The 15,964-nt window shown below is 36.2% G+C and overlaps 7 protein-coding genes across 7 annotated transcripts; all 7 read right to left on the bottom strand.

The window, feature by feature from the left end:
- Window positions 1–133: 133 nt before the first annotated feature.
- On the bottom strand, window positions 134–745 carry TM35_000023970 (uncharacterized protein; the record flags this gene model as incomplete). The annotated part of the gene is made up of 1 exon (XM_029021715.1): window positions 134–745. One exon carries the CDS (start codon window positions 743–745, stop codon window positions 134–136), a length of 612 nt encoding a protein of 203 aa, XP_028887137.1.
- Window positions 746–1,371: 626 nt separating this feature from the next.
- TM35_000023960 (protocatechuate 4,5-dioxygenase-like protein) lies at window positions 1,372–2,181 on the bottom strand (the record flags this gene model as incomplete). The annotated part of the gene is made up of 1 exon (XM_029021714.1): window positions 1,372–2,181. The coding sequence occupies one exon, from the start codon at window positions 2,179–2,181 to the stop codon at window positions 1,372–1,374; it is 810 nt and encodes a 269-aa protein (XP_028887136.1).
- Window positions 2,182–3,458: 1,277 nt separating this feature from the next.
- TM35_000023950 (adenylate kinase) lies at window positions 3,459–4,109 on the bottom strand (the record flags this gene model as incomplete). Its single annotated transcript, XM_029021713.1, has 1 exon — window positions 3,459–4,109. One exon carries the CDS (start codon window positions 4,107–4,109, stop codon window positions 3,459–3,461), a length of 651 nt encoding a protein of 216 aa, XP_028887135.1.
- A 961-nt stretch (window positions 4,110–5,070) lies between these two features.
- TM35_000023940 (putative Transitional endoplasmic reticulum ATPase) lies at window positions 5,071–7,413 on the bottom strand (the record flags this gene model as incomplete). Its single annotated transcript, XM_029021712.1, has 1 exon — window positions 5,071–7,413. One exon carries the CDS (start codon window positions 7,411–7,413, stop codon window positions 5,071–5,073), a length of 2,343 nt encoding a protein of 780 aa, XP_028887134.1.
- A 553-nt stretch (window positions 7,414–7,966) lies between these two features.
- Window positions 7,967–9,847, bottom strand: TM35_000023930 (putative amino acid tansporter; the record flags this gene model as incomplete). The annotated part of the gene is made up of 1 exon (XM_029021711.1): window positions 7,967–9,847. The coding sequence occupies one exon, from the start codon at window positions 9,845–9,847 to the stop codon at window positions 7,967–7,969; it is 1,881 nt and encodes a 626-aa protein (XP_028887133.1).
- A 383-nt stretch (window positions 9,848–10,230) lies between these two features.
- Window positions 10,231–11,838, bottom strand: TM35_000023920 (uncharacterized protein; the record flags this gene model as incomplete). Its single annotated transcript, XM_029021710.1, has 1 exon — window positions 10,231–11,838. The coding sequence occupies one exon, from the start codon at window positions 11,836–11,838 to the stop codon at window positions 10,231–10,233; it is 1,608 nt and encodes a 535-aa protein (XP_028887132.1).
- A 421-nt stretch (window positions 11,839–12,259) lies between these two features.
- On the bottom strand, window positions 12,260–15,424 carry TM35_000023910 (uncharacterized protein; the record flags this gene model as incomplete). Its single annotated transcript, XM_029021709.1, has 1 exon — window positions 12,260–15,424. One exon carries the CDS (start codon window positions 15,422–15,424, stop codon window positions 12,260–12,262), a length of 3,165 nt encoding a protein of 1,054 aa, XP_028887131.1.
- Between the last annotated feature and the right edge of the window lie 540 nt (window positions 15,425–15,964).

The raw sequence follows: 15,964 nt of genomic DNA, 5'->3' as shown, positions 1-15,964 counted from the left end.
TCCTTCCCCCAAGGGAAAGGGAACACAAAGAAAATCAGAAGCATAATCACGAACAAGAATAACAAAAAAAAAAAAAAAGGCAACACAACGAACAAATGGAAGCAACATCACCCACTCTCCGTGATGGGCCCCTCTAGGACCGAGGTACAAAAACACAGATGAGTACAATTATGGTCACTAAAATTATAAAAGGTAAATGGGCTTTAAAAAAACGTGCCGTGCTAACGTAGCGCCCGTGAATGGCGAGTCCCCAGGCTACACGAAACATGTTCCATGAACCCGTGCTGAGCGGATGGTCCTTCATCGTGGAAGCCACAAAAGAGTGACAGTTATTTGTAAAAAAATTGTACATTTGTGTTCTACGAAAGTGTTTTGTTACGCGTCCGATGGCTGCGTCGTACTCCTCCACCTCTTTATGACATAAATCTGCGAATTCCTGCGAATGTGGATCCAGCATGGAATGATAAAATGATGGCACGAAGGTCTTTGAGATGTCCCAATATTTTACAGGGTTACCAAACAACATGTGGTCAATACCAATGTTGTAAGGACCCTCAAAATCATGGATTCGTCCGGCAGAGTCGCAAATTCCCACATGACCGATGAATGGAAGAATCCAGGAAAGCAGCGGAATAGGCGTCCAAACAATACAGAAGGGATAATGTTCATTTAACGGGTCAATTTTCGGTGGAAGTGGCAGCGTGGTGGAACTCTGCATTTCTTCCATCGCCTTTCTCTTCAACATATAACGTCAATAATAACGATAAGAATAAATAAGATAAAGAATGAACAACAACAACAAAAAAGGAACAAAAAACACCTGGGGTGTTGCTCTATAAAAAGAAATATGCTAACACTAACTGAACTATGCGAAAACAAAACAAAACAAAAAAATGGTAGCCTTGACCACAGAGAAAATATCCAGAAAATAAAAGAAGAAAATAATTTCAAAAAAAAAAAAAATGAGAAATGGAGAGAGTAACGACGACTACCACTGGAAATTCCCATCTTTCAGAATGAAATATTTCAAAAGGCAATCACATCACCAGAGTCAGGCGTGATTTGCATACAAAGTCAATTAGATGAACCTCACACTATTTCCAATCCAGGGTTCTTCTTGCAACTTACCAGAAAAACAATCTCAGTAGGTCGCTTAATAATAATATAGGTAGAAATATGAAAATCACAAAATAAAAACAAAATACACTCGCTACCACCTTCTATCCTGACAGAACGAAAAAAATAAAAATAAAAATACACTCACTCACTCGCATAGAAAAATGAAAAAAAAAAAGAGAGGAATAGGTGGAAAGAGAAGAAAATTAAGAAGAACCATGAACAAAAACATAGACCTAGTCAAAGGTGTTTCTGCTAGTTTGGAAAAATATAATTGCGAACATTTACCCTATCAGTAAAAACATTAGCTACCTCTTCCCCACGGGTTCCATTCGCAGTACCAACTATCGTTAAAAGTGGCATAAGGTGTTCAAGTGCTCCACGTGGTTGGGCTTCATCAAAACCATTCATTTTTGAAACGTTAATCATTTTTTCCAACCTTTCTTCCGTTGACATGACATTTTCACCAGCGCAGAGAACTGAAGTTAATGCGTCACCAAATGTTTTTCCAGCGTTTTGCTTATTAAAATTTGAAAAATTATGCATTGTAGCCCCACTTCCCAAAAATAAAATACCACGAGAACGAAAGGATCGAAGTGCCTTACCTATTTTTATGTGTTTCTCAGGATCTCCACCTTTAACGACAGATACAGATACCACAGGAATCTTAGCTTCAGGAAACATAATCATAAGAGGAACAAATACACCATGATCAAAAGGACGTTTAACATCCACCTCCGCTGAAATTCCTTCCCCTTTCAATGCATCCACAATATCTTTCGCAAGATGAGGTTCACCTGGGGCTGGGTACTGAATCTCATAACTTTCTGAAGGAAATCCGTAATAATCATACAACATCTTTGGTTGTGTAGCCCCACCTACTCTTAGAGAAGGTGTTTCATAATGTGCTGAGATGACCGCAATGGTTTTTGGAAGTCCAAAATGACTTTCCAAATATTTCCGATTTTTTTTAAGTGCCTCCACTAGTGATAGATGTCCTGCATCACCGAGTAGTGGAAGCGGACCACCTCCATGGGTCACAAAAAGCGCCGGATACAGGACCATTTTTACTTTACCCTTGTTATTTCTGAAATATACCACCTTTTTTTTTTAGATTGAAAGAAAAACAGAATAAAAATAGGAACTTAAGAGGGAAACAAAATATTAATAGTGAAATAAGAAAAAAAAAAAGATATTAGGATAGTAAAAAAACGAAAAAAAAAAAAAGGAAAAGAACAACGATTCCCAATATGAGGAAATATAGATCAAATAATAAATCTTATGGGTGGAAGAAGAAAAAAAAAAAAGGTACAGCAGGGAGAGTAATACATATCATCATGTTTGGAAATACCTACTGTTACACCATATCCGTTTTCAACAAGTTCCTCATCATATAAAACCCACAGACTATATATATAGAGAAATATTTTATTCATCCTCACCTTCTTTTGGGTTTCACACGGTAATATAAAAGAAAGAAAGAATCTCTCTGAGAATCAAAATTATACCACATATTACATACATACAACAGCATTTGAAAACAAAATAAGACAAAGGTACTCATGGAATTTCTCAAGAGAAATTCCCAAACCTTTTTTTTTTCATGTTTTTTCTTTTCTTTTCTTTGAAAACAGCACATTCTTGTAACTAGTAGTTACTGTTACAGAAAATGAACCTTAGGGAAAGGAGTAGGTAGAGAGAAATCGTAATAGAGAAACAAACACATATATAGACAAATATATATATAAATAAATATATACTCAACCACCGAAATGAGAATGATTCCTCTACCCAATATCAACTAGTGGGAGTTCCGATCCTTTCCAGATCAAAAAAAAAAATTCTGCTGTTACCATGCAGGGTTTCCTAGCGTCATTCATCATAGTTCTTCCCCACGTTCACCCTCTATCCATTTTTTTTTTTCTGATATGTCCATATCTTTATTATTGGTCCACACCCCCTCTTTTCTCTTTCCATATTAGAAGGAAAAGGAATAAGAGATATCATCACTTAGCTCACATACAAGTATAAATCCGTACATATAAATATATATATGACAGAACAATTGAAGAGAAAAAAAAACACCCAAGGTCGTAAATACACATATACATATATATAGATATATACATATACATTATATATATATATATATAGACATATATAGATATACCTAAAAGGTCTACATGTTTTCCATCCACTTTTAATAAAATCGTTTGTCTTCGTTTTAAGTTGTTTCCTTTTTTCTTTTTTTTATTTTGTTCTCACTCTCTCGCTCTCACTCTCCCCATTTGGTAAAAAAAAAAATTTCGCCCATCTCATTCGGATCGATTTTTTTATTAATCTCAAAGTTTACTCTTTTTACTTTTATCACATAATGCATCAACCTTAGAACGCAATACAGCATACACAACAGGAAATGGAGGGTTCCCATCCACTTCTACTATTTTTCCTTTATAGTACTTCATGAGTGATGTCTTTTGCTCTCTGTAAATTTGCATCCGACGCTGGTGTTTTTCTTTAGTGTCATCAGATCGGATGAGTAAACGGTCCATAATTTCCTTTGGTGGTGGGTCACTTCTCAAGTTATACACACGACCTGTAACAGGATCAAGTCGTCGCAGTAAACAGCGTTCCTCCAGATTCTTAGCATCCACATTAATAAAAATTAATGCATCAATTTTAAATCCAGATGCTGCGAGAGACTTTGCCTGAGCGAGTGTACGTGGAAATCCATCAAGAAGGACCCCCTGAGCCTTGGCATCTGGTTGCAAGACTCGACGCACTATGATCTTCACAATCATCTCATCTGGAATGAGGTGTCCCTCACTCATTATGACTCCCACCGCTTTCCCTAACGGAGTCTGCCGCTCAACCTCATCGCGCAGCAAATTACCAGCGCTGATGTGCAGCAAACCAAAGTCCCGCACAAGGGCTTCACTCGCAGACCCCTTCCCACATCCAGGGGCACCAAAGAGTAATAGATTTAATGGCATGAATTGATCCAACCCGAGGAGTAAGGCTAGAGAACAAGAAACCCCTGGAAATATCAGAACACCCAATTAGAGTAACAGCTCCAAATAACACCTCCCGTGTGCCCGTGAGGAGAAGGATATAAAGAGAGGGAGAAAGAAAGATGAAGGGAAGATCTGATCTACTAATTACTACTGAAGTATAAAGGGAATATAGCAAAATAAAAAATAAAAAATAGAAAGAGAAATGAAGAAAACAAGAACAAAAAACAAATATAGATAAATACTCAAGTACAATAAAGTCCAACAGAAACTGTCACATATATTGAGAGAAAAGTAGAAAAAAAAAGATTAAGAGGGCAAAGAGCCAAAAAAAAAAAAATGGCAGCAACCCCTCTCTTACCCATCAGCTGGCAATTGGACCCGCATAGATGAGCTAATAGAAAAGGCATAATAAGTATTATTTCTTCTTTTTTTCTTTTTCTTCTGTTCTGTTTCTTCTCTTTTTTTTTTCCTTTCTTTTCTTTCCTTTTCTTCCCGTTCGTCTTCTTCTAAGTGATTGATTTTGCTTCCAATCTGCTTTCGCTCCAAGAAGTCATAAACGAATACAATAGTAATAACTTTTTTTTTAAAAAAAAAGCAATGAAAAGATAATATAAATATAGAAATATACATATACATATACAAGGGCATATATATATGTATATTTCTTTTTGACTTCATCATCCTATTTACGTCCCTTCTCTTACTTTCCCAATAACTTCGCATGGAGAGGGCGTAGGGGTTGGGAAGAAAAAAAAAAGAAAAACATCATAAATTTTTTTTTTCTTCTGTTCTCATTTGTCAATTTTTTTTTTTTTTTCCCACCCCTTTTCACTTCTCACATAAATGCCCCCCTAGATATCCATTGGAATAACACGTTCTGAAATACACACATTCCACGAGCAAAGAAAAAAAAAAAGGCACTTCCTAATTATTCCACACTCTAGCTGTAAAGGTCATCATCAGCATTGTCACCTGCAGCACCACTCTCACCTTCGGCTCTCGGCATGGGTCGGTCACCAAAGGCACGTGATTGCTGAAGGGAAGTAGCAAAAAGTTCATACTTTCGAATATCCGAGTCACTGACAGAGCGACGGGCTCCACGCATAGCTTCTTCCACATGTAGACGTGTAATCTCAGGAACAGGATCTATATCCTGATCATCATCAAGTGTACCATCCTTCTTTAACTTTTCCAGTTGAATTTCCTTTACAATAGATTCACGAATAGCCATTTTGCATGCTCGTTGACAAATTCCAGCAAGATCTGCACCTGAAAAACCATGAGTTGCAGCCGCAATTTGATCAATATCAATATCACTTGATAAAGGAGATTTACGAAAGTTAGCCTTGAGAATAGCCACACGTGATGCCTTATCTGGGAGAGGAATGTAAATCAATTGATCTAAACGACCAGGACGCATAATAGCAGGATCCAAAACATCTGGACGATTAGTAGCTCCGATGATAAACACATTTTTCTTCGTGTTCATACCATCCATTTCTGTAAGAATTTGGTTAATAACACGATCACTTGCACCTCCATCACCATGACCTCCTCCACGAGCTCTGGCAACAGAATCCAATTCATCAAAGAAAAGTACACATGGGGCAGCAGCACGAGCCTTATCAAAGACATCACGTACATTCGCTTCAGATTCACCAAACCACATAGTAAGTAATTCAGGTCCTTTTATAGAAATAAAATTGGCTTGACATTCAGTTGCAATAGCTTTAGCCAAAAGTGTTTTACCACATCCAGGTGGACCATAGAATAAAACACCCTTTGGTGGTGACATACCATACTTTTCAAATTTCCATGGAAATTCCACTGGATATTGTACAAGTTCTTGTAATTCCCTCTTAACATCCAAAAGTCCACCCACATCACTCCAAGTAACATGAGGTGTTTCCACATGAGTTTCACGAAGAGCAGATGGATTTGTTTTTGTCATAGCATCTCGGAAATGATCATTGGTTACTGCCATAGAATCCAAGACTTCAGCATCAATGGTATCATCATCCCAATCCACCACAGACATTTTTTCACGTACACATTGCATAGCAGCTTCTGTACAAAGTTGTGCAAGATCTGCACCAACATATCCATGACTTTCTTTCGCTATTTTCTCCACATCCACATCTGCATCAAGCTTCATATTTTTAGTATGAATGCGAAGAATTTCCAAGCGACCAATTTCATCTGGTACACCAATATCAATTTCACGATCAAAACGACCAAAACGACGAAGAGCAGGATCAATAGAGTTTGGTCGATTTGTAGCTGCCATAACAATTACTTGAGCCCGTGACCGTAATCCATCCATAAGCGTTAAAAGTTGAGATACAATACGTTTTTCTACCTCACCTTGTGCTTTTTCTCGTTTTGGTGCGATAGAATCAATTTCATCAATAAAAATAATAGATGGTGCATTTTTCTCTGCTTCTTCAAATGCTTTACGAAGATTTCCTTCTGATTCTCCTGCCATTTTACTCATAATTTCAGGTCCATTAATTAAGAAAAAAAAGGCTCCTGTTTCATTTGCCACAGCACGTGCAATAAGAGTTTTACCACTACCTGGTGGACCATACAAAAGAATACCTCGAGGGGGTTTAATACCAATATTTTTAAATAATTCTGGATGACGAATTGGAAGTTCAACCATTTCTCGAATTTGTACCAATTGTTTACGGCAACCACCAATATCATCATATCCAACATCATCCAATCGTTCTTCATCTTCGCGTCGAATAGGATCACCCTCGCAGTGAATAACGGTGTCTGGAGAGACAATACAATACTCACCAGGATCTACTTCAACAACCTTAAATTCCACAGATCGCATGGCACCACGGCAAATAAAATAATCACCCTTTTTAACAGGACGATATCCCTCCAAGAAATAGGGCTTAAGAAAGGTTTCAAAAAGATCACCGGTGAGATTTTGTACCGTATCATCAATAGGAAGAATGTGAACACGGTTACCGTATGGTACATTTTTACAACTGCTGACATGAATAGTATCACCAAGATGAATTCTGATATTGCGTCGAGATACCTTGTTAATTTTAATTACACCTTCTGCACAATCATCCGATTCCATGGCAATACAAATAGTGGAGCGATGTTTTTTACCCTTCAGTAAAACAGTATCTCCACGAAAAATATTAAGTTCTTCCATACGTTTTGGGTTCATCAACACAAGACTGTTGTCATCATTTATTATATCATCGGCAACCAGCTTGTTCGGCTTCAGCTGCTTTTGCTGCGGTGCAGGAGCTGACATTGTTTTTCTCTTTTTTTTTTTCACTTTATTTAGCCTTTATTGTATGCTTTCTTTTCTTTATAGTAAAATAGTAAAAAAATAAAAGGAAGAATAACAACAGAAACACTTACCAAAAAGAAAAACCTCATAGAGAATAAGCACAGTAAATATTATTATTATATATATATATATATATAGATAGATAGGTAAAGAGAACATGAATCGTTGCATCCAGTGAATACTTCTTCTTATGTCTCATAATTCGTTCATTAGACAATAACTCTGTGTATGTACATATTCATATACACAAACAAAAGTAAAAAAAAAATTTGGCACATGGTTCTTCTCACAACAAGGAAAATCACCATCAAAAATACAGAGTTCATGCATTTCACTCCACCTTTATATAAAACAAAGGGAACATATAGGTACATTCGAATTACAAATGTACCATACATATATAATATGTATATAGATATATAGATATATATATATACTGTTAACTACACATTCACTTTTACATTTCCCAGGACTTTGAGAAATACTGATTTCTTTCTTTTTTTTTTTCCGTCTTTTAATTAAAAACAGATTGAAACGTATAATAAGTACCTCCCACCCAAATAAATATGGCAAATAGGATATATACGTACCATCTACATTCTGTGATGGTGTTAGGCATTGTAAAAATTATTTTCATATACTTAGAAAAGGTGAGATTTTCACGATCTTCCTCTTCTACTCGTTCTGTTAGAATGGCGAGGAAAGCAGGAATAGTTACCATAAGATGTACTCCAGTAAAAGCTCCAAGGAAACCTGCAAAGATATTAATTGTATCAGCTCCAATAGAACTAGCAAGGGCACCAAAGAAAGCATTAAGTACAATACGAACAATATAAGCTTTTTCTCTTGACTTTTGCATACTTATACCTAAAGCTCTATCAACCAATTGAATTGCCGGTACATATTGAATAGGGTAACTGAATATAAGACTAAGTCCTAATAACACCTGAAGAACATTTTTAGATATTCCTGATGGAAGTGCAAGCACTACAGAAGTTCTTAGTGCTTCTCCAAACGCCAAATAACCAAGAAGTCCGAAAATTAAATATAGAACCACTATAGCGGCATGTGTATATTTTACTAGTTTACCAAATTTAGGACGATCTTCAACAGACATACTATTTTCCACAGGTAATACAACACCTATACCTTCAAGGGAAAACATATGTCCAGAAATAAATAAAAGAATTCGCATCGAAGGAATAGAAAAAAAAACCCCTGCTGCTATTCCATTTGTTTTAAGAGAATCAATTTCTTCTCCAAGAGCTCCTGCTAAAACAATGGCAACAAATACTGCAGCTATCATAGATGCATATGCTAATACACCCATTCGATGTGTAAAAAAGGTCATAGGGGTTACCAGGAGAACACTAAGAAAAACAAAAGCTTGATACATATTCGCTACATTAAATAATGCAGCAAACATTGAAGAAGCGTATTGTATATATACCACACAGAAACCGAACTGAGTAAACATAAGAGAAAATTTAGTAAAGTGCATTAAAGAACGTCCAAGTACATGTTCAACAACAGCTGGATAGGTTCGTATATCATTTCGATCAATCCTTTGTTTTGAATGAAGAAGGGCTAAAGCACAATCAATTATCATTACCCCTAAAATTAAAAATATAATAATACCAATTCCGTAACCTGATTCTTGATAATACGTTGGAAGTAAGAAAACTCCTGCTCCTACATTTCCTTTAAAAATATGAAATACTGCTCTTCTCAAGGTATTATGAGGTTCGGACCTTTGGGCCATAGATGCGGCACTACGGAAGGAACTCTCTAGTACATCAGTTAAATGTTCTCCCAAGGAATGAATATCCATATCTTCATTCATTTCCCCACCACCTTCTTCATCATATTCATTATTACCATCATCATTATGTGCAACAGCTAGACTATCACTATTATTATTATTATCACCTACATTTTTCTTATCAAGAAAATTGTAAGAGTGTATTTCTTTTTCATCTTGGGCATTAGTATTGGTATTATAATTGGTTATCGTATGCTGTTTCATATAACTGAATGATGATGTATGTGTTAATGGTTCTACAATAGTACCCTCCCATCGATCCAATCCATGCATATTTGAAGGAGATGTTAATTCTCTACTGCCATGTGAAAATGCAGGAGAACGTCGTCCACCATGTTGTCGAGAACGTGTACTATGGTGTACATTTCCTGCTGGTGTTGTACTTCCACTCACTGACAAGTTTTGATCGTGTACACTAACCCTACAAGACTCACTCTGAAGTCTATTTAAATCACCAATACTTGTACTGTGAGATACACCGGACCCCGCACCAGCCGTTATTTCATCTGGAGAAAGCGCAGAATATGTTGTGGATCCCTGTGGTAGAGGACTCCCAGACTCTCGTGATGTCATTTCTAACGGCTTTTTTTTTTTTTTTTGACAGCTGTGAAAACAAATTTAATAATAAAAATAAAGAATAAGAAAGAAAAAAAAAGAAACAGTAATATTTAGGCTATAATAACAATAATAAGAAAAATAAAAATAAAACTGAGACTTAGATAAAAAATCAATATGTCAAGAAAAGAAGATGGATTAATAGAAAAAAAAGGCAATAAGAATAATAGATTCAAGAGTATTCTTCTTCTTTTTTTTATATTCGTATATATTTTTATACTCTTTGCCTTTGTTTGAATTTTACATTTTTTTTTCTTTTTTTTCTTAAAAATACATCACGCTGTGTGATAACAACTGGATTTTTCTTTTTTTTTTTTCTTCATCCGTTAAACATTTTTAACCTACATCACTCTTGCCTTTGAAATTAAAGCTGGTAAAGAAAGCTTTAAGGCTTCATAACTGTTTGGATGTTGTAAAATCACCACTCGACAGGCCAAATCATTTCCAATTCCCCACAGTGCTCTATTACCTTGCAATAGAATTGTATCCATCTCTTGATATTTTAACATAATATCAATAACAAGACCAGTGAGAATGGCAATAATATGACTTCCACCAGAAGCTACAAGACCACCATCGACTAAACAAAGTTCAATGGCATTCTTATGTTGGGCTAATTCCCCTACAAAATGCATAAGAGCTTCCATAAGAAATACCTGATCTTGTTTATGTTCTGCTAAATAGGCAACATGTTCAATCATATGCAGTTGCACAAGAGTTTCAGCATTTTGTGGATTGGCGCAGATAAGTGTAGTGAAGAAACTTAATCCAAATTTTTGCAGAACATTCGTATGTTTAAATCGTTGCATAGCGGCATGAACAAGTATAAGTGCACGGTGTCCAAGTGGACCGGCAAAACATTCCGTTGCTTCTGTATCTGTAGAAATATTATGAAGAAGAACAGTGGCATACTCCGCAATTTCTTCATTTTCAGAAAACTGTTCAATAGCATCCAAAATAATTTCCACCATATTTTCCTCTGAGAGAAGTTGTCGTGAGGCTCCTTCTACAAAGGTGAGATTCCATAAGGCACGTATACACTTACACACCATATCTTCATCTTCTTTAAATGTCTTTAGGGTAAGAAGAATACAATGTACACCTCCAGAGGAGAGAACACTTTCTAAAAGATTAGGTTGACATGTAAGTTCACAGAGTTTCTCTGCTGTTGCTCTTGTAATAGGACGAGATGTAAAATTGGCCAAAATCAATATAACGCGAGGAACATTATTATCCACATACCATGTACTCCAAACATCTTCAAAAGAGAGTTCTTGTCGAATACGTCCTAATTGTTTATTCGCAAAAAGATGTTTGACAATGGAAACAATAGACAAAACACGACTTATAACACCTCCTGTTTCCTGACGTAATTGAGATTGCATACCAATTAATTGACCACAATCATTAAAAGATGGACAACCCGCAGTTAAAACATTTCCACTTGCTTTAAGATAAAATACATCATCACGACAACGCATTACTTCTTCAAAACGTTTCACCTCAACTAATGAGGAAGTCTCTTCACTTTCACCACCATCATTTCCTTCTGTTACTTTTCCACCACTACGATCTACTATAGGATGTTGAACTACCAAGATAGTATCACCTTCTCTTACAGGAGCCCATTCACTCTTAATAAGAGGAAGTTTAACAGGTGTAACGTTAAAAATACCATACTGTTCACAAGCCACAATGCAGTAATCCATATAATCTGGATATGTAGCTGCAAAGAATAAATTTTGAGGTAACAGTTTTACCTCAACTGTTTTCTTATTAGATCCCTCAAAAAAGACAGCGGTGAGATCAGCAGCTACTTCTGCAGACTTCACAACATGAATAGAGGTAAGCAAAATTCCAGGTGATATAAGTGTTGCTGTGCCGCAACCTTTAATTTGACACACCGCTGGAATATTGGCTCGATTACTGCTAGTCAAAGATGCCTTCATTCTTTTTTTTTTGTCTCCTTTTATTTACATGTGAATAAAGGAAATAATAGCACAACCAAACAAGAAAAAAAAAAGAAATAAAGATAAGAATATAACAACCACAGAATTCAACAAAGAAAGATTGAATGAATGAATGAGTTCACATCCATGATGATGATGACATCGTACAGTTCAAAAAAAAAAAAGAAATAAACACACGATAACTCGACAACGAAAAAAAAATATAAATATAGACGATATAGATAATAATAATAATAAATAATAAAAAAAAATAGTAAACACAAAACTAACTTTCCCTGGTTATTTTAAATGGTGAGAGGAGAATATTTTTCAGAGAGAGGAGTTTCCTCAAACATTGTTAGTCATTCATTTTTCTTTTTTTTTTTCTTTTTCCCGCATTCCTTCACACGCTTCTTGTAAACTAAGTAAGGAGACCTTTCTTCACGGATGATCCCCTGTTATTCTTTACCAGTTTATCTGTTCCCTGTTTTCGTCGGTCCTCGAGTTCCCCAAAAGTGTAGAATCGTCTACAACTGAAACAGAAAGCCGCCTTTTCATCTGGTGGACCTGTTAGTGCCCCACTGCAAGAAGCGAGCTGCACTAAACAATGTGGACAACTACCAAATACATTTTCTGCAGTTAGAGAAGCATTTGTATGAAAATTTTTCAGTTCCGCTTCAAGTCGAAGATTATCTCGTACAAGATCTATATTCGTCTTTCCCTGTAAAGAATGCTTTGCATCATCTTTCATCTCATCCTTATCGGGATAAAAATCTTCTTCAGAAAATTTCCCAATCACCAGTGATCCTCTTATGGCTGGGGAAAAAGAACCTTTGGGTAAATTATGTAATGATGTCATTGTCCTACTTGATTTCTCACGATTATTATTATTATTATTATTATTATTATTATTATTATTAGTAGTAGTAGTAGTAGTAGTAGTAGTAGTTCCTCCAGCAGCAAGAGCACTGGGAGAAGGAACCCCATGTGTTAAAGACTTTTGCATTTTATCCATACCCCGTGTTATTTCAAGTTTTGCTTCCTTAAGTTGTACTTCTAATGATTCTCTTTCTTTTTGTTCACGATATAATTTAGATCGAACATTGGAAAGTTCCTGCTGTAATGATACTAACGCTTGATCTTTCTGTTGAGCAATAGGATCAGGTTTTATGGCTGATTTACCACGTTCACTCTTAAGTTCTCGTTGAAGATGTTGAATTTGATACTTTGCATTTACCAATTCTTTTTGTGTCCCAACTAATTGTTCTTCTAGTTGAATTAGACGATCACGAGATTTTTCAAAATCCACTTGTGAAAGAGAAAAACGATTTAAAAGCGCATCTTTTTCTTTAAGTTGTACACGAAGAGTTTCATTTTCATCCTGTAATTTAGCATATGCTCGTTTTTGAGATTCCATTTGTGCTCTTGAGGTAGCCATATTATTAAGTATATGGGATATTGTAAATAAAGATTTGGTAAGATTTTTAGAGTCCCGAACAGGAGAGAGTTCAGCATCCGTAAATACCAGAGATTCACCTCCTTCACTTAATAAATATGTGGATTGTTGCTTAGCCGTATAAAGTAAGAGACGTAGTGCCTTCTGTAGATCATCAGAGAAGGCTATAGTTTCACTTTTTGCACGAATGCGATTTTTAAGAATATATTCATCAAAATTTCGTACTACAAAATCATGAGGAACATTATCTACAAGTTTAACACCATCACGCATTTTTGTCCAAATATTACCTTCAATTAAACCATTTACTATGTGTTGAACAACTTTAAATTCCCATTTAATCCAGTATCTTCTTCGAATTAAATTTTCTGCAGCATCCGAAAATGATCCTACTGCTCGATTTATCACTTGTTGCAAACGAGAACTTGTCAAGATATTTCTTCGCTCATTATTTAATGCGGTAATTACGGAGTGTTGTCTTGCAGAAAGAGGACCATTAAGATCACGAAGAAGACGTTTTCCAGGATCAAATCCATCATTTTTTAAAATAGCATTAGCTATTTCAAGTGAAAAATGTTTTCGAATACCTCCTTCTTTGTCTTTATTTGAATACGTCGTTTCCACTACTTCTTTTTCAGAGAAAGAAGGTTCATCTGTTTCAGATAAGGGTTCTACAAGTGGTTCATGAGTAAAAGGTGAAATAAGTTGCTGAAATCCATATGATTCCATTTGAAGTTTACCACTTGTCTCAGAAACAATATTAACAGGTATACCATTATTACTACCAATAGTATTTGTAGTGGTTTTAGAATCTATTTCTGAAGAGCCAATAGTAGTATTGACTTGGGTTACGTCATTCATATTATTAGAATCAAACCTGTTTTCTGTTTTGGATATCATTTCTGATTTATCTTTTAACACGTTTTTATATTCATCAACATTATTCCCTGATGTTGGAGATTCTACCTTTCCAATGATCTCATTATTCTCCGGAGACTTTGATACAGCAGAGAGAGGAGTAAAAACATCAATCTCACGATCAGAAGGCTGCGTATATTCTTCTTTTGTCATATCAGGTTCAGGACCATATTTTTTTACTAACTGTCGAATAACAGCTTCTTCTTTTCCCTTAAATTTTTGTAAAGTAGCATCCACTGTTCTCACTTTAGCAGGTTCATACTTTTCGTATATAGCCATTAATCGACTCCGGTAATCCTTCACAGATGTTCTCTCGGATGTATTATCCATTGTTGTTGTAGACCCAACAGGAGAAGAAACTTCACGGGAGTTTGAGATATTACCAGATTGAGGTGGTGTTTCTTTATTTAAAACAGGTGGTTCAGGACCATACTTTTTTACCAATTGTCGAATAACAGCCTCTTCTTTGCCTTGAAACTTTCGTAGAGTGGCCTCCACTGTGTTCACCTTTGCAGGTTCATACTTTTGATAGATGGCTACTAAACGTTCATTATAACTTGCATTTGCATTGACTCCACGAGGTGATGTTACTGTCTCTTGAACTCTTTCCTCTGGGATTATATCAGTTGTTACGGACATGGATGGGTTATCTGTTGTACTTTCAGGTTCAGGACCATATTTTTTTACTAACTGTCGAATAACAGCTTCTTCTTTTCCTTTAAATTTTTGTAATGTAGCCTCCACTGTTCTCACTTTAGCAGGTTCATACTTTTCGTATATAGCCACTAGTCGACTCCGGTAATCCTTCACAGATGTTCTCTCGGATGTATTATCCATTGTTGTTGGAGACCCGAGAGGTGATTGAGGCATTTCCTCTTCCTTCTCTTCCTTCTTCTTATTTTCTTCTTTTCTCTCCACCTGCAGGGCGTTATTATTCCCTGCATTCTTATTATTCTCTACGGTGTGTGGGCGAAGAACGACGACGGCGCCGTTGGCCGGAAGTCCCACAGACGCGGGGGTCTCCGCCGGGCCGAACACTCGCGCTGTTGGCCGCACACGTTTGCCGTCGACTTCCGCCGCGTGCGGACGAAAAGCCGCGAGGGACGTGCCGGTCGCCTCAACGGCCGCGAGAATTTGGGCGAAGGGCGTGTCGGCGGGAACATCCACAGGGACGCGGCCGGAGAGCGGACCACCAATAAACACAATACGCATCGTATGTGTATATTATATATATATATATATAGAGAGAGAGAGAGAGAAAGGAGTAACGGCTAAGGAGCCTTGAATATGTCTATTTTTTTATTTTTGGAGTTGTGCTTCTTTTCTTCTTCGCTTGTGATCCCTCAGCTTCCTGAACGATAGCTTTGTGTGTGTGTGCATGTGGCAGGGGAAGAGAGAAAGTGAGCAAATACGATAAAACATTCACAATAACAATAATAATAATGAAACAGTTCCATCCTTCAAAGAGGGATGGTTTTACCACACGGGAAAGGTGATAGTGTTTATGGTAGAAAAAAAAAAAGAACTGATGCTCAGGAAAAATGAAGTACTTAAAAAAAAACAAGCAATTACTTCAAAGATTCGAATGAAAAAAAAAAAAAAAAAAACGAATGAAAAAAAAAAAAAAAAAAACCGTAAATATTTTTTGCTAATGTGATTTCCCTTTTAAGCGTTAGTTTGGGTAGAACATTTCACCAAAATAAAAAAAAACGCTCTTACCCATATTATTACCAAAGAGTTCTCATCCGCATT

The sequence above is a fragment of the Trypanosoma theileri genome, assembly GCF_002087225.1.
Source record: "Trypanosoma theileri isolate Edinburgh chromosome Unknown TM35_Tth_2_V1, whole genome shotgun sequence".
NCBI classification, from domain to species: Eukaryota; Euglenozoa; class Kinetoplastea; order Trypanosomatida; family Trypanosomatidae; genus Trypanosoma; species Trypanosoma theileri.
The sequence above is the reverse complement of the archived record's forward strand: the minus strand, read 5'-3'. Positions and strand labels throughout refer to the sequence as shown.